Source organism: Rhinolophus ferrumequinum, chromosome 13 (assembly GCF_004115265.2).
Source record: "Rhinolophus ferrumequinum isolate MPI-CBG mRhiFer1 chromosome 13, mRhiFer1_v1.p, whole genome shotgun sequence".
In the NCBI taxonomy this organism is placed as follows: Eukaryota; Metazoa; Chordata; class Mammalia; order Chiroptera; family Rhinolophidae; genus Rhinolophus; species Rhinolophus ferrumequinum.
In genome coordinates, this window is record NC_046296.1 from 17,821,936 (window position 1) to 17,840,278 (window position 18,343).

An 18,343-nucleotide genomic window follows, 5' to 3' on the forward strand; every position below is an offset into this window, starting at 1 on the left:
GAATTGAGTACTCAGCATATTTGAAAGACAACTCACCCAGACAGCCATTTTTCATTATTATGGGAAAAATAGTTATTTTTAGAGGTCCAAATTATAGATACCTACTCGCAATTTTAGTTAGGTCTATTCAAAATAGCAGTGCTAGAGATGTTTTGACCTTTTTTGAGTAAAGTTAAAAACTTAATAAATAGTACGGATTAACACTCATTGTGTATAAACTATGGGTAAACTACAATCTGTTTTGGATTTTTTGGACAGTTATATTTCAGTAGACTTAATTAAAATTGATCATAAAAATGTTAAGTTTATATGCGTGTCTAAATGACTAAATTTGAAAGCTATTTGAAACTTTATAAATGAGTAGTAGAATAACCCAAATAATCTTTGGAAGGGCCAGAGTTGGGCTGCAAAGCTGCACAGCCAGAAACTATCCAAACTATGGCTTGGGCCTACCCCATTGCTGTAGGGCTAGGTATGGACACGACATCCTGCACTGCTATCAGTGGGCACTAGATGTCAGTCTCGGTCTCAGCTCCTCCCAAAAGCTACATGTGTCTTGACCAGAATAAAGGATTTTACCTACCACTTCCTTTTATGTGTTTTCCTAATCAAAAACTTGCATGGATGCCTCTGACTGGCAGGTCCTAGGTCACATACCTCTGTCCTGGCTGCAACAGAGGCTGGTTAAAACTCTGGATTTTACTTAAGGGTTCAGAGCTCATAGCAAAATTGTTTAAAAGATGCTGGATGGTCCAAAAGTTTGGACTGGCTGCCGATATGTGAGCTTCAGTGCACTGTTTAGCTCAGCTGATACATATATATATTTTGGGGGGCGTAGTATATTTCCTAAATGAAGGAAGTAGATTATTGATTCGGATTCTGGCCAAGCTAATTATCTTGTGGTTGACCAGCACTTTGAATATCCCTTCCTTAGAGGAACCTACCTGTTTTAGGGGAGTCCTTTAGCATGTTATTTAATCCTTACAGCAACCTGAGGAGTGGGTGGCAATTGAGAGGTATATAGGAATTTTTTGGTGTTTTTAACAGTGTCACGAAACCTCAGACTTCAAATAGCTAGGTCATAGTGAGGCAGGTCTCTCTCTGTTGCATTTGTAAAAATTCTGTGTTCAAGAGTGCTAGAAGGCTCTGAAATTACTGCCATTAATTTTTTAGCAGTAAGGTAAAAGATGTATCTAAGGGGATTCTATCTAAGAAGTTTTCTGCAGTTAACTCAGATGTAAATATAACTGAAAACTGGGAGCGATCATAGACCAATATAGGTGAAGATAAGAGAATCTCGGGGCAGACCGGTGGCTCAGTTGGTTAGAGCGCGAGCTCTGGGCAACAGGGCTGCCGGTTGATGCCCACGTGGGCCAGCGAGCTGCGCTGCAACTAGAATGAAGTCAATGAGCTGCAGCAGAGCTGCCGGAGGGTCTGCCAGATGGCTCAGTTAGTTGGAGCACAGGCTCTCAACCACAAGGTTGCCGGTTCGACTCCCGCAAGGGATGGTGGGCTGTGCCCCCTGCAACTAAGATTGAAAGAACAACAACTTGACATGGATGGTGCTGGTGTAGTCCTGGGAAAAACACATTACTGTTTTACAATAAAGAGTCCTGGAAATACACACTGTTCCCCTTCCCCAATAAAATCTTAAAAAAAAAAATCTCAAGTTCAGGGCATAAAAATAAAATGCAGAAGAGATAGGCCCATTTCCTGGGTCTAAAGGCATTACACTTATCATAACAAAGTAAAACTGGCCTTTTATTTGCTTCTGTCATTTAAAAAAAAAAATCATACTTGAACTGTGAAGTTGGAACTAATTTGGAAGCCCAAGATTGGTGAGATTGTTCTACACATCTTTTCTGAAAAGGTTCAGATTCAGGCTGTGGAAGTAGAATTGCTAAACCACTGTCAGTTAAGTAATCACAGGGCACGCACTCTGTTCCATGGCATGCTGGGCCACTGACATAGATGAATACAGCAGGATCCTGTCTGGAGCTCACGGACCAGTGGGAGAAACAGACGCATAAACTGATAGTACTAAAGGGCCACATGTGCAATAAAAGTTATACAGGAGTCGTGGGCCCTTAATTTACTATGGGACAGTCAGCAGTGGCTTCCTGGAGAAGACAAGGCGTTAATTGGCTTAAAAGATGGGTAGCTACATAACCAAACGTACCATAGCTTGTACAGGGATGTACAAGCAGTCCAGTATTAGTGAAGGGTGGATTTCAGTTGGACGGCTAGGTAGGGGTTAAATCGTGAAAGAACTTGGGGCTTTCCCTATAGGTGATGAAGAGTCTAAAGGATTTTAAGTAAGCAAATAACGGACATATTTTCATCTCAGATGGCTCTGATGATAGTGTGGAAACGGCAGGGGAGGACACGAGGGCAGTGACAGTAGTCCAAAATAACAATGTGAGCAATTGTTAAAAGTATGGGTGGGTGTCATGCAGGGACTCATGCGGGGTCTCTGGTCCCAGTTCCCACATAACGCAGGACATGGTGAGGCCAAAAAGGAACATCCATGGAGCCATAGATAGGGGAGTCACACCACTATATTCTCACTGGCGGCTGGGTTGGAGACACAGGAAGCAGGAGCCACGCCTGACGTCCACTTCTCTCTGCCAACCAACCCCACTTGCTAGCTGCAAGTTGGAGCACAGGTTCTCAACCACAAGGTTGCCCACGATTCCTGTATAACTTTTATTGCAATCCGTGCTTGGTAGCTCAGCCACCATCTTGCTAGCCCCCATTTGCTGTTAGTGTAGCCACAGCAGTTATATTAGTGGCCAGTGGCTCACTGGTTACAGCTGACGGCCACTAGCCACAGCTGATGGCCATCCAGTCACAGTTGATGGCCATTTACTACCTGAGCCAGCACCTTTCCACGTAAGGCTGAGAGCCTGGAAACCACTCTTGGCTCTGTCCCCACAATGGGGAAGAGGAAGTTTGTATATAAGCAAAAGTACTGATTTTCAATAAATGAAAGAAGGAGGAATTATGTAAATGTAGATTAGTGAGTTTAACATAGGACTGTCTCTTAGTTACAAATGACAAACCCAATGTAAACAATATAAACGGAGCCACTTTAAAATGGAGCCAGAGCTGCCATACCAGAGGAACTGCCTTGCATGTCTTATAACTCAAACCTTGGAATATGACCTTCGGACTGGGCCTAAGCAGCCTTGTTTCCCAAAGAACTGTTTGCAAAGATAACAACAACAACAACAACAACAACAAAAAAGTTACTGGACGGCTGGATGGCTCAGTTGGTTAGAGCATGAGCTCTTAACAGGGTTGCCAGTTTGATTCCCACATGGGCCAGTGAGCTGAGTCCTCCACAACTAGATTGAAGACAACGAGCTGCCACCGAGCTGCGGGAGGAGCGACTGGATGGATCAATTGTTTAGAGCTCGAGCTCTTAACAAGGTCGCCAGTTCCAATTCCCACATGGGATGGTGGGCTGCACCCCCTGCAACTAAGATTGAAAACAGCAACTGGACTTGGAGCTGAGCTGCGCCCTCCACAGCTAGACTGAAGGACAATGACTTGGAGCTGATGGGCCCTGGAAAAACACACTGTTCCCCAATAAAAACATTTTTAAAAACACAAAACCCCCCAAAAAAACCCAGTTACTATGACTCCTGGACCAAAAATTAAAAACACTTTAGAATTAACATCACTATGTTATCTGCACCAATAAATACGCCTTCCTTTTAATGATGTAATTGTTCTCCTTCCCTATCATAAATAACTATTGCTTCTGTCTCCTAATCGGAACATTATTTGGGCTTTTGCCTAAATTAATGATTCCCGAATAGCTATTCCTATTGATCTAAAACGCTTGTTTGCCTCTCACTTTGAAAGGTCTTTTTATTTTTAAGTTAACAACTAAAATGACTTTAGTGCTCATTTCTGGCACTGCTGGTTTCCAGTTGCACAAGCAACCTCAAACTTCTGTCTCCTCTCAGCTCTGCTTTCTTCTGTTTCTGTTTCATTTCTGAAGTGGCGCTACCCACATGGTTGCAAAGATGGCCACCAGCAGTAGGCATTCTACCAGTTTAGCAATCCAGTTGCAAATTATCTTTTCTTTAGTTCCAGAGAAGTCCCTAGACCATCTGTCTTTGGTCTGGCTCAAATCATGTGACTAACCCTAAACCAATCCCTATGATTGATTGGCCAGACCTCGGTCTTGTGATCACTCCTAGAACAGGGTTGGGTCTAGCATCAACTGAACTATGTGGTTTGAGGAGGAAGGGAGTGGTTAACCACTGCACCAGCGGATAAAATATTGTTTGGCAGTTTTAATTATTGACATGAGTGAAGAAAAATTAAAAGTTAGCAAATTATCCTTAATTCCACCCAACCATAATTTTTAAGGAATCAACCAAAAATGTGAAAGGCTATTACATTAATCTAAAGGAGAAAGTAATGAGAGCCAAAATGTGGGAGTCACTCAATACATGAGTGGAATGAGCATATTTTTAGTTGATCACTTTAAAGAACAACTAGGTCCAACTAACACATCCATTTGAAACGCTGATGGTTATTGATTGGATAGGTTGGAATGAAATACCAAAAAGACCTGGTAAAGCCCGCAGGGTGTACCAGACCACATGCTACAACTACAGCTAGAGAAAGGGCTCGGTAGAATTTCGGCCTTGATTTCTTTCTGTCTGATGTACTCCAGAGGCGGGCAGGTTAGCTGACAATCTTACCATCCCTCGTGACATCAGCTTCCACTACATTCTTAGGACTTCACGGTCTGTGGAGTCTACACGTCCGATGGGCGGTATCCCGCATGCACCTTCAATTCAGGCAAATCCAAAGCTGAATTTGTCGCCTCCCTTCACGCCCAACCTGGCCCTCCCCCTATTTCGTTGTCCAAGCCAGAAACTTAGGAGTCATCCTAGATGGCTTCCTCACCCTTTACCCACCCCAATCCAGTCACTGCATTCCACTCAGCTCCCAAATACCTCAACCCACTTCTCCCATCCCTCCAGCCGCTGTTGCTCCAGTTCAGGCCTCAAGTCGCACCCGGACCACTGCAATAGCCTCGGAACTTACGTCCTCGGCTCTAACTCCAGCTCCTACAGTCCTCCTCCTCGCAGTTCTGGAACTCTTAATGCTTAAAATCCTGCCCCCCCCCCCCCCCCCCGCTCCCTTTTTCTGAAGAGAGAAACCCAAACTCCTCAGTTGAGAAGCTGGGTTGCAGGTGGAGGGTGGGGAGTGGGGAGTGAAGTTCCACCCAGGGCACAAGGGGCACTGGGACGAGGGAAAGTCAGATCGGAGGGCCAGGGGCCCGGGTGGTGTTTCTAGGCCGAGAGGGAACCGGCTGGTGGAACGAGGTTGCGGGAGTCCAGCGGAGCGCTGCACCGGTGTGGGGGCGGGGGGCGCCCTGTGCGGGCGGTGCGGCAGTTCTCGGGGTGGCACGTATCGGGGTGAGCGGCCCGCGGCCTCCGGGCGGCAGGGGGCGGCCTCGCCAATGGCCGCGGCTCTCGGTGCCGGGCTCCGCGCCTTTCGGGCCACACGGCGACCTCGGGCGGCGGGTCGCGTCGGCCGGGCATGGCGGCGTGGAGCCCGGCCGCGGCAGCGCCTCTGCTCCGCCAGATTCGCCGGGTGAGCGCGGGCAGGCACCGGGTGCTCCCCGCGGGGTGGGAGCTGCGGCAGGGCCGGGGCAGGGGGCTTCCCTTTCTTTCGTTTATTCAGTCGTTGATTTGTTCCTTCAGTGGTACCGGGCAACCGGCATTCGGCGAAGTGTCAGGTCCCGGCGCGCTGGGGGACCTCCCTAGCCGGGTGGAGGTGGGGCGAGAACAGACACCTAAACAGCCACAATACAGAGGGCACGGGAAAAGCGCTGTCGGCCTACCGAGCCGAAGACGGGACTCCTAGCCCAGAGCCACGGCGTGGGTGCCGGGCTCTGTGCCGGGGTCTGGGATCTGGGACTGTCCGCCGGGCCTCCTTGACCTTGACCCTCCCCCAAATCCCACGCACCCGTTGTCGAAGTCCAACAGAGGACACTCACCACGCGTTCTCCTAATTTTCTCTCCCCGTTCTCATTCATCCTTTCCACACTTTATCCACTTTATTTCCTTGCCTCTCACATTCTTCCTTCTCCCCTGATGGTCTTGGACCTGCCTCCCCCAAGCAGTTGTACTGATGACTTTCAGTGTGGACCTGCGGGATCGGGATTTTGTCGGTAGATTGCGGGTTTAAAGGCCGCTGCCCACAAATCTGCTAAGATGAAGGAAAGACTTCTCCTGAGGAATCTGCAGTGCTAACCACCCTCACCTCTTAGTGATTATGTGTCTGCCTGCCCCCTGGTTACCCTCTGCCTTTGCCCTGCAAGGTGCTGTCCTCAAAAAAGGCTCCATCCCAACTCACACCTCGGTCTTACCCAGGTCCTCAACATCAAGTTTCTCTCCCTCTACACAAGGCTCAGACAGCCTAAGTCCGGATCTTTCTACTGACGTGTATTTCAACTGCCTGCCAGACTTCTTTGTGGGTGCCCAGTAGGCATGTCCTGAATTGTGGGGTTCTTCCCCTCTTCCCCTGCTGGTCCGGCTGGCCGTCCATCCATCCATCCATCCATCCATCCATTCCCCCATCCCCCAACTCCTCCAGAGGGCCGGCCCTGAGCTCGACTGGAAGCCTGCAGTGACAGGACAGACTCAGTCTTGGCCTTTGAGAGGAGTTGGTGGAAGAGCCAGTACCCAAGAAAGTGCTCGGAGATTCTATAACATAGGACCCTGCTCTGGGCCATTGGGAAAGGCTTGAGGATGGGCAGGACTGAGGGCAAAGGGGAGGTACCTTCAGCACCAGCTTGATGAACAGCGCTGGTGTTCTCCCACCTAACCCCCTCCTCCAGTCAGGGACCCAAGCTGGTGCTACTCCCTTTGTAACCAGGTATGTTTCCTGACTACCATGTTTCCCTGAAAATAAGACCTAGCCGGACAATCAGCTCTATGTCTTATATTAAGTTTTGCTCCAAAAGACTCTTTAGAGCTGATTGTCCGGCTAGGTCTTATTTTCGGGGAAACACGGTAGCTTCAAAAGGTACTAGCTTCAAGACGTCTGCTAACTAAGTCCAAAATCTTTAGCGTGACATTCAAGACTTGCCATGCTCTGTTTTCAGTCTCCCGTTTCAGTGTCAACCCAGCCAAGGGGCTGCTGACCTGGTTTTCTGCCCCTTTACCCCTAAGGGTTGAGACATGTTCCCCTCAGAAGCACTGGCTCCCTGTGGTTGCCTTTGGGGGTGGAAGAAAGAGTGGCCAATGGCAAATAACCTAAAAATGTTCCTCCTTCAGGTCATTTAATAGAATTCTGCTTCCTTTCCCCGTGAGAATTAGTACATGTTGCCAAGGGTAGCTGGCTTATTGGGCAGTAGGTCACACGGTCGTATCTCACTGGAGAGACTGGAATGAGAATCAGGTCTAAAGGGTGGGTGACATTTGCCCCCACCAGTGCATAGGCAGGGGCACACTGACCCAGCAGGGCACATCTGAGGCAGGCTGCCCAGCCTCTCCCAGCTCTGCATTTTACTAACTGATTCTGCCTTGGACATATTATTTAATGCCTCAGTTTTCTCCCTATAAAACTGCTGTCATGATAGTATTTCTCATGGCATTATCATAGTAAGTTAAACATCAATTGAATAAAGTTTGGGGCCTTGTCTCTAGGGTAAAAAGTGAGTTATTAGGTTGGTGCAAAAGTAATTGTGGTTTTTGCAATTATTATTATTTAAAAAAAATTTTTTTATTGGAGAATGTTGGGGAACAGTGTGTTTTTCCAGGGCCCATCAGCTCCAAGTCAAGTCATTGTCCTTCAATCTAGTTGTGGAGGGCGTAGCTCACTGGCCCATGTGGGGATCGAACCAGCAACCTTGGTGTTATGAGCACTGCACTCTAACCACTGAGCCAACCGGCTGCCTTTTGCAATTATTTTTAACATTTTAAACTGCAGTTACTTTTGCACCAACCTAATATTTACAATCTCCTGACCCCCACCCCAAGAAAGTTTATTCTGCCTCCTGGGAAGCTTAAGTAGACATCTGACACCATGCACACAGCCCCTCTGACTTAGCCCATGGCCATGCTGGCCCTGCCTCGCAAGGGAATGGCAGGTGGGGCCTGCACAGTGGCCCGGCCAGCCTGGGCAGCTTCATCGTACTCGCCATGACTCTTCTTTGTTCTGTGGCAGCTTTCTCTTCCCCACTGTGCCCAGCGGATGTTTGCCTCGCAGACTGAGGGGGAGCTCAAAGTGACCCAAATTCTTAAAAAAAACTTTCCTCGAGCTACAGCAATCAAAGTCACTGACATTTCAGGTAAGGTTTTCTCTCATCTTCCCCATGGAGTTAAGTAGAATTTTGCCCTCTGGAGGGGCAGAGGGCAGGGGGCTTGGCAGAAGGAACTTGCTATCATGGCTTCTCAATATGTGTGTGACTTTTGGGCAGATGTGGAAGTGGGGATACAGAAACATTGAGGGCAACTGTGTGTGGGGACGAGGTCCCTCTCAGTCACCTTGAGGCTCTGGCCCACAGTCTTTAATGTGACTGCAAGATGGGTGGGCTTTCCAAAAATGTCTCCACATTCTTCTGACACCCTTGAATGTCAGAGCTGGAGTGGACCCCAGGAGGATTTTGCGCTTTTGAGGAAAGTAACTGCCTCACTTTCCACATGAGGAGCTGAGCCCAGGGAGGCCAAAGAGCCTGCCCAATCCCGCTCAAGGAGGAGGTAGCAGAACCAGAACCAGGACCCATGGCAGACTCTGGCTTGAGCCCAGTTTCCTACCCCAGCCAGGCCCTGCTTTCTTACATGGCTGCTGGCACCTCAGAAGCTCAGGCTGGCTGTGTGTTAGGAGCAGGCTGGGCAATCACCTTCTACACCCACAGGATGGGGAAGATAGGGCCTTTATCGAGACACACCCGTGGAGCAGCTTGGCCACGGGCGTCTGCCTGACTCCCCACACCCAGACGTGGTCTTTGCCACTCTGCATTGCCATGATTGCTCACTAGCTTCTCTGAAAACATAACATTTACAAGGATTGGGGGAAGGGTTAGAAAGTAGTTTTCATTCTGGAAAACTAAGGAAATGAATCAATATAAAGATCGTTTGGAAAGGCAGGTGGAGTGAGCACTCTGCAGGGGTCTCAGGCAATGCTAAGGCCTGATGTCACCAGTTCTGTACCTGCCCCAGGCCCAGGTGTGGCAGAGCTGGAACGTGACCTCCTGTCTGGCTGCCCAGCCCTAGACCGCATGCAGAAAGGGAATTGAGGCTGGGAACCTTGATTTAACCAAAGCGTGGACTGACTCCTAGAGCCCTTCAGAGAAGCATAACAAAGAACTTCTCATACAGTGGCCTGGTGTTAACAGCACAGGGGACATTTTCTTTCTAGCCCAGGTTGTTTCATGCTAGGGCAGCACGTTTTCTCATTAGTCATCAGCATTAGCTCTCCAGCCTGTGGAGACTTGGTAAGGGGCTGGATGAGTCCACCACAAGCTCTGCGTCGAGAGCTTCCCCGGAAAGCTGCTCCCTCCCTGCAGAAGCCCAGGATGAAACGCTCAGTGTTGCTTATAGAGCAGGAGGTGCTGGAGAGCCCCAGCACCCCAATGAACTGTGTGTCTGCAGTTTTTGAAGTCTCTACCTCACTTCCGTGTTCCTTTCCTTTTCTTTGGGATAGTAGTACACAGTTTTCAAACCAAATTTTAGTGTATTTTTGCACTTAAAAAAAAAATCCCAATTGCTGATATTTTCTGAAGGTGGAACATTGAAATTCAGTCCCTCCCACCCTCTTCCATGGCATTTGCTGGCTTAATAAAATACCAGGAAAGCCTACATTTCCTAGGTTTTTCATGCTTTGTGCCTCCTCTTTCCTGCCCCACACGTAATAGTCCTGTTGGTACAACTGCCTTGCAAAACGAAGAGCACGTTTTTGATCAGGGTAGCCTGCCAGGAAAAGTATGTGGTCAGATTGTCAGCCATGATCTTTGTCTAACAGTCTTAGCAACTTTCTACTGAATAATAATATGCAGACCTTCTTGAGATTGTGCGGTACTTCCAGGACACATGGGACCGTGGCTGCCCTAACTTCGCGACTGGAACACTTTCAAATTGCATTTATTTCAGGAGGCTGTGGGGCGATGTATGAGATCCAGATCGAGTCAGAAGAATTTAAGGAGAAGAGGACTGTGCAGCAGCACCAGATGGTAAATCAGGTTAGTAGAGGCAACAACGCTCCTTTGCCACCGTCTCCAGCCTCCGCAACGGCCTGTCAAGTGGGGATGGTATTTTATCGGTAGTTACTTAGATTGCATTTTTTTTGTATAACGTTACCAGTGTTTACTGTTATTGTCACATATTGAATAGTATTTGTAAATGCAGGAGTATCAAAAGATATATGTGCGTTTTTGTAGATTCGAAGGTTTTTTTTTTTAGCCTCTCTCTAGGACTGCTTTACAGATGGGTAAATTGAGGCTCGGCATCATTAAGAATTGCTCCAGCTGCCCCAGACCCAGTGACAGACAATAGGGGTCTGAAACATCAGCTTTAACGAGACAAGGCCAAGTTTATTCATGATCTACACTTATTTTACTTGGAATTGAGGCCCAGCCTTGACCCCTGGGCCTGTCTATAAACTCACTCCTTTCAGCAGAGGTGTTTGACATCATTCTGGAAGGTCTTGAACACTGTGAACGCTTTGGTCATGAGATTCCCTCTGTGACCCCTCACACCTCGAGTTCAGGTGTCCCAGATTGCTATTCCAGACCTCCCCCACCCTTCTGGGCATGCACCCTCCCTCAGCCTCTGCCTCTTGGTCTCTGTGCATCTGGACGGTTGTCCGGATGAGACCTCCTGCAGGGTTCCGCTCCTCCCTCCTCTGCCCAGCTTAAATGCTGCCTCCGTACCTGCCTTGTGTGGAAGAATGCCCTCCACCCTCTGACACCAGTGTTTTCTGCCTTGTGTCCTGGATACTTACCTCCGTGCCTTCTGTCCCTTGGCCCTGTCAGCCTCGTGTGGGCTGGTTCTCTTCTGGTTCCATCTTCGGATTCTCCTGGAGCCCAGCCCTTCACTGGCATGTGGGCACCGAAGGCATGCTGATGGTCTGCCCGGGGAGTGGGGGTGCAACAGCTTCTATCCCCACGTGATCTCAGGGATTGGAGTCAAGGTAGAGAAGCTGTGACTTACCCAGCTTATCCCCAACTGACCGGACTGGGTTTTGTTCGGGCCACCTCGTACAACTGGACTCCTAGGGGTGCTGTTAATTTGAGTGCATCCTCTGCTGTGAAGCCACAATTAATTACAAGTGGTTAAAGATGCAGGTTCAGGAGTCGGAATCCGCACATTTCAAACGTAGGCTCTGCTACTTTCTAGCTGTGTGACCTTGAGCAAGTTACTCTACCTCCCTGTGCCTCAGTTTCCTAATCTGTAACACAGGGAGAGGAACAGTACTTGCCTCCAAGGGCTGTTTTGAGGATTAGTGATTAAGAACACACAGAGCCCTGAGAACAGTGGTTGGCACATAGTAAACCCTCAATAAATGTCAGCTGCTGCCACTGTCATCAGCATCTAGGACACTGGGCGGAACCTGCGCCAAGTCCCCGGGAGGGCAGCAGTTCCTTCGGTTTGGGGGAAGGTCACCTACATCGTCTTGTGCTCAGGGTTTCCCCTGGGTCCCTGCGGAACGTGTACTCCCCCCACACCTTCCCAGCGGGAGGCATCGCCCTAGAAAGCCGATTCTAGGCTGGGCCTGGGTCTGTTTTATTCACCGCTCTGTCCCCCACCACTAACAAATGACCTGGCACATAAAGGAGCTGAGTCACTACTTGTTGAGTTTGCAGACAGTTAGGAGAGCTGGCCTGGGCTGGGTTATTGGCTTACAGAGAAATGACACGTTCAGTGCCTAAGAAGTGTCCCATTTCATAGAATCGCCCTCTTGGCAATGGTGTACTTTTACCCGGGGATACCACAGCGGCCCCTTTGCCCACGCGAGCACTGCTGGTTATGGAGCAGGTCCTGTGGTCCTCTAGCCAGGCGCCCACAGCTGCCGGAGCGGGGTTGGCAGGGGACGAAGGGCCTTCAGCTGGAGCAGAGGCTCTCGTTAGCCACAGCTGGCTGTTAGGGCTCTGACGTGCTTGTCTCAATGTACTGATGTGCTCGAGGGCATTTGCAGAGGATTAGATTACATGGGCGGGTGTTGGCTGTGGGAGGAGCGAAATAAAATGACTTTAAGAGCGAGTCTGTTGGCCTGTAGGCATCTAGCTGGGACCTGGCGTTAGTGGCCCATCTTTTGAGGTGCCGGGAATTGGGGTCTGACGGGCACCCCACATAGGAGGAGGCCAATCGGAAGTGGAGTGGAGAAAGCAATGGGTCTGTTCCCCGAGTGCTGAGTGTGTGGGTTCTTGGGCAGTGGGTGAGAGTGGGGGGAGGTGCTCCGTCCAGATGCACTGGGTGCCCAGGCTGGCACGTGGGGGTCTGGTGGTCCTGGGCCAGGGTGAAGCTTTCCTCATCAATCTTGCCTGGTCACCCTAGTAAAATTGAGACTCTCAGGCCCAAAGGGGCCAGGAAAGGCCTCCTGGTTCATCTGATGCAGGAATACCCTTCTCATCAGACAGTCCCTCCTGGATTCCCTGGGGACTCCTGGGTGCCCCTGCCACCATGACTCACAGCTGCTCCACCCTCCGAAGCAAACTCACTGTTCCTCTGGGACCTGCCAGCTTGTGGCCCAGCCTCTCCCAGCTCGCATGGTTGATTAGGCTTCTCTTCTGAAATAATCACCGGCATCTGCTTTGGGCCAGTCCCCAGGGATGCCAGGTGACAGGTGTTCCTTCCCCATCCATCCTGTCCCCTCTCTGGGGAGCAGCCATCGGGAGGACAGTGAGCACCGACTTCCCTTTTGTGTTGGACAGAGCTGGGCCCATCTTGGCTCTCAGCTCACAGTGAGATCTGAGCCTCAACTTCCTCTTTGGCAGAGATGGTCTGAGGTATTGACCACACGTGCCCAGCCTTGTGCTGGCGTGTGGAAGGCATTTGGTAAGTAGCAGTTGCCCTCTCCCCTTCTCTGGCCTCTTTCCTGTCTGGTGCCTGTCACCCTCCCCTAAGGGAGTCTCCACCCATGTCTTGCCAGCTCAGAGCCCCTCACTGTGCACCCTGGGGGCCCAGAGTCCAGGCCCACCCTCCTAGCCTGAGATTCCCGATCGTCTGTGAGCTCTGCCTTAGTCTTCCACCCCATATGCCTCGCTCAAAGCCAGGCTTTTCCGGGTGAGTCGTGGTATGTTCCCAGCCTCTCCTCACCTGGCACCTGACACTCCTGGGCCCAGTGCTCTGTCCCTCTCTGCCCATTCCACTCTCAGCTGTCCAGCTCCTGGGCTGTCTCCTCCCTGAACGACCAGTGTGCTAGCAGGCGCTCCCTCCTAGGACACCCACAGCAGTCCCAAGCTGGCCTGCCGTCTGGCAAAGCCCATCACTGCTGAGTCCATTTCTTGTGGACCTGTGTTACTTCCCTTACCTTTCTCGTCATTTCTCCATACCTTTTTCATCTGAGCCCCTAGTACCCCAGCATAATGCTGTGGGCATAGCAGGTGCTGAAAAATGTTTATCCAAAGTCACTTCCCCACTAGGGCCTCCGTTTCCTCAACTGTAAACAGACCTAGGTGATCTCTAAGGCCCTCTGTAGCTGTGAGATACTGTGACCTGTGCTGGGGAGTCCTCAGGGGGCTGGAAGGGAGCTGGGAGAAGGCACAGCTCAGGGCACAAGGCCTTCTGTGTGAAGGTGTGACCTCCCTCAGCTAGCCACGAAGGCTCAGGGATTGTGGCCTTGGCCCAGGCACAGGGACAGCCTCTAGGGAGCATTCTGTGCCTGCAGAAAGCAGAGCGAATTTTTGATTGTTGAGCCAGGTTAGATTCTCACTCAAAAAAAAACAAAAAAAAAGTTTTCCAAGAAAGGAAAAACTGCTTAAAGGAAGTGTGTGCAAAGTCTCCTACAAATATGGAGCTATGTAAAAATACCCTCAGAGGGACTTACTGTAATCAATGTCAAATACAAAAGAAATGATGATTTTCTTTTACTTATTTAGGCCCTAAAAGAAGAAATCAAAGGAATGCACGGATTGCGGATATTTACCTCTGTCCCCAAACACTGACTACGCCTTGGCTGCATAAATACTGCTGCTCAAACCTTGGAGGGACTTGACCAGTCTTTCCTAGGAGTTTGCCAAAAGATTATCTATTTTGTTCATAGACATGTCCATATTATAATTAAAGAAGAATATGTTATCTATTTAGATGGTAATTAAAGGCAACAGACAAGTTAGGCTTTTGAAGAGTCATTAGTAATACTTCTAGTTCCTTGAGTGGTCTCATCTTTGGGTGGTTCTGTCTTGCTGCTGTAGAGACAGAATGGTGTGCAGGCTATTTTTGTGTTGTCAAGAGGTGTTCCTATTTCTCCTCTATAAAACTGCTCAGGCCCCTTAATCTTACCAAAAAGAAAAGAAAAGTTCCTTTGGTTATGCTGTTCCCATAGTTTAACCACTCAATTTCTTTCCCTTCCCCTGCAAACTTCTTACAAGAATGATCTTGGACCCTCAGTTTCTTACTCCCTGGAGGGGCCTCTGAAGATTTGGAGCTGCCTGGATAAGGATCTTTTTCCTTTGTTTAAAGATTCCCCCACCCTTTGCATCTTGGTGAGAAGTGGAGCCTGCCTCCCCCAACAGAAGCTAACAAGGCCTGCTTTCCTAGCTGCCCTGCAGATAAGGCACCGGCATATGGCGGGGATTCAGCCAATCAGACAGATCTGCCCTGGACTTTGAATTGGGAGCAAGTGATGCCCAGAAGCGGGGACAGGGGTGCATTGATTCTGGCGACTGCGGCAGTGGTGTTCTGGGTGGCGGCAACGGCAGTCGGTGCTACGAGCTGCTGTCTCGTGTCCATGGTGGTGGGCGCGGTGTCGGCATCTGCACTACCATTTGCTCTGGCCACAGAGCCTTCCAGTTCCTGCCCATTTTCAGAAGCTGGTTCGCCAGTGTTCCCAGAAATTCTGTGATTGCCCCCATATTCTTCCCTTAAATTCTTTTCTGCTCATATCAGCCTTGCCAATGCCTGTTGCTTGCACCTGAGAGCCCCGATGGGTTCACTGGCAGGGTGGGTCCTGCCCTCCCACCCCCACTGCCCAGCGGTACAGCTTTCTGGAGATCCCAGGGCCACTGTTGCTCTCAGTCCTCGGAGCCCCAGTCACTGTGGCGATGGCAGGTGGGTCATCCATTCCTTCCTCACACTCCTCCTTTGTCTTTCCTGGAACCGACCACCAGTGGTCACTATTGGTCCTGTAGGGCCCTCAGACCTCCCTAAGAAATGAGTATGTAGGTAAAACAACCTTGGGCCGCAGAGTCTTAGAGCCACACAGATTTTAAATACCCTGTTCACATACTTCATCCCCATTTTTTGTCTTAAAAATAGTCTATGTTTTCACAGTAGGGGGAAGGGATTGGTGTTCTGCCAAGGCAGAGCTGCCGCTTACATGGAATAGTCACTCAGTTGTATCAGAACTGAGAAGACGGGCTAAAACAGAACTCCTGAGGGCCCACGGCACCTCTGAAAGAGCTAAACACCCCAGAGCCCAGCTCTTAGGTGGTGTAGTGAGGAGACCCATCAAACGAGTCCCAGAGGCCAGAAGAAGGTGGTGGTCAGAGAGAACAGAGACCACAGAATAGAGTACATGGTGATTACTTGTGTGGTGCCTAATTGTCCAGGGTGGGCTGGACAGAGTGATCTGCTTCTAAAGAACAGAGTAAAGTGGAAGTGACAATGTGCAGCTTCAGAGACGAGGTCGTAAAAGGCACTGTGGCTTCCTCCTTGCTCTGTCTTTTGGATTGCTCGCTCTGAGGGAAGGTGGCCGCCATGTTGTGAGGACACCCCAGCAGCTTGTGGAGAGCCCCATGTGAGGAACTGAGGCCTCTTACCAGCAGCCCATGAAACAGGCCTGCCAGCAGCCAGCTGGGATGTGGGCCTTGTGCCAAGACAAGAGCCATGTGAGTGGGCCATCTTGGCAGGGCATCCTTCCAAGTCGCAGTCAAGCCTTCAGAAAACTGTAGCGTCAGCTGACAGCTTGACTGCAACCTAACCAAAGCCACCTAGCTAAGCCACTCCCCAATTCCTGACCAAAAGATAATGTTTGTTGTTTTTAAGCCATGAAGTTTGGGGGTAAATTTTTATGCAGTGATAGATAACCAATACTTGTACATTGCCAGGAGGACTCGGGTCTTTCACAGATTGAAGTAAGGGTTGAAGAGCCAAGCTGCAGAAAGGACAGGGGTACAGTTAAATGTCAGGAACACCAGTGCCACCAGGTCTCTGCATCTCCTGCCTGCTTCTCTCTGCAGATCAACATTCTTATCTCTCACTCTGGGTTGGTTTCCACCTTATAGCTGTGATTATAGTGCCAGTATTTCTTAATTTTTATATCTGAATTGTCCAGTCCACAAAAAAAGCAGAATTTTCCTTCCAAGATCTGGTTCAAACTGCCAAGGAAGGCCTCTGATCAGCCCCTCTTGAATCAGGAGCCACCCTGGACTAAACAGCTGTCGTGTACTGCAGCCTGTCTCTGGACTCTGGTTTGGGGTGGAGGGAGGAGCAATGCCAAGGGTTCTGTTCTCCAAAGATGGGGCTGGATCAAAGCAACAGGTGTTCTCGCCTGGAGGAAAAGGCCATGTGGCCTAGCAGGCCTCCTAGGAGTCCAGGGACTCTTCCCTCTGCCTCACCCCACCCCCACCCCAGGGGACTCTTCGGGCCCAGTGAAATGTGTCACTCCCACTACCACTTACGTCCATCTGCACCCAAATCTGGCAACAAGAACTTTTTAAAGTAGTCCCCCCTAGTTGTTATTCCCCCCCTCAAATTAAAAGGAAAGTTGGGAGAGGAATCACAGGGTTTCTTTTTAGTTGATTAAAAAAGAAGAAATTGTTATTGGCCAGAGTATAACATTGCATCTGATACAGCCAACTCCTAGCTTTTTGATTAAGTGCTACTTGTGGAAACTGCTGAATTATGATGAAAGATGATAGGTTTTCTGAGCTAAATGTCTTTTTAAAAACAGTGTACAGTTTTCCAGTGGAAAATCCAGAGTCCTGAGGTAGGTGCTTGCTGACTAGGCAAGTCAATCTGAGGGGAACAGCCCTGTCCACAGCCCTCGCCCAGGCCCGTTTTGTTCCATGGGTTCCTGTAGGGCCCTGTCACCCCTGACTAGAGCACCTAACTTCGCAGTCATGGAGCAGACTGGCCTGTAACCTGGGAGGAGACCTGGGGCCACGAAGCCCCACCCAGACACTCACAGTGGCAAAGAATCAATAGATCCAATTCCCTTTCTTGGGAATCCAAACTGGAAAGGGTGAGCAAACGACCCAGGGACAGCCAGCCCGCAGACTGACTAATGGCTGGTGGAAAGCTCAGGGCAAACAAATCTGGGCGTTCAAATTGGGGAAAGATGGACACAGTAGATCAGGTAAGAAGTGGAAATTGAAAAAGACCTTCTGGGAGATGTCATGAGTCGGAATTAAGGGGAACTGGAGGGGGCCTCCAGATGGCTCAGTTGGTTAGAGGGCGAGCTCTGAACAACAGCGTTGCTGGTTCGATTCCCACATGAGCCAGTGAGCTGCGCCCTCCACAACTAGATTGAAGACAACGAGCTGCAGCTGATGGGCCCTGGAGAAACACACTGTTCCCCAATATTACTCAATAAAAATTAAAAAAGAAAAAAGAAGATGACGTGGACACTATAACAAAGAAGGTAGAGTGATTCTCAATCTGGATGTAAGTGAAAACTACTTGGGGTACTTAAAATACCCCTACCTGAGTCCCTCCCAAGTCTAAAATACCCGCGAGTGAGGGGCGGGGAGAGTGGACACACAGGGACACGTAGTCAAATTAAAGTTAGACTCCCCGGGAACTGCCGCCACTCCTTAGAGCCGCACAGGTCAGCGCGCCCCCATCTCTGCCCCCCACAGCCCCCCACCCCACTGTGATGCCTGCCCAGCCCACCCTCTTGTCCCTCCAGGGAGCTGCTGCGCGCGGCATCAGTTTGCGGGCTCACTTCCATCCACCACCTGTTTGGGGGAGCAAGCCCCTAAATCCATAGGGATAAAGGAGGGAGAGCACCCGTGCCCCCTGAGCCCTGAGCCGGACGCAAGCCCCGGACCTGCGATATTAGAAGATAAACAAGCCAGGCCGACACTCGCTGCGATGGTCTCCCGGGGAGCCCCTGGGAGCTGAGCGGTCTGGTCTCCGCGCCGCCTTCTGCTTCCTCGAGACCACGGGGTCAGAAGCGTCGGCATCTATCCGAACCCCTGGCTTGA

General features: G+C 50.0%; 1 protein-coding gene across 3 annotated transcripts; it reads left to right on the forward strand.

Moving 5' to 3' along the window:
• Positions 1 to 5,489: 5,489 nt before the first annotated feature.
• BOLA3 (bolA family member 3) lies at positions 5,490 to 17,859 on the forward strand. Of its 3 annotated transcripts, none has more exons than XM_033125474.1 (4): positions 5,490 to 5,622; positions 8,203 to 8,326; positions 10,128 to 10,216; positions 14,658 to 17,859. In XM_033125474.1, exons 1-4 carry the CDS (start codon positions 5,569 to 5,571, stop codon positions 14,682 to 14,684), a joined length of 294 nt encoding a protein of 97 aa, XP_032981365.1. In that variant the 5' UTR covers positions 5,490 to 5,568; the 3' UTR covers positions 14,685 to 17,859. The 3 variants fall into 3 exon arrangements, with proteins under 3 accessions (XP_032981365.1, XP_032981364.1, XP_032981363.1); XM_033125473.1 differs by lacking the exon at positions 14,658 to 17,859 and adding an exon at positions 14,075 to 14,643; XM_033125472.1 differs by lacking the exon at positions 14,658 to 17,859 and adding an exon at positions 10,437 to 10,652.
• The last annotated feature ends 484 nt before the right edge of the window (positions 17,860 to 18,343 follow it).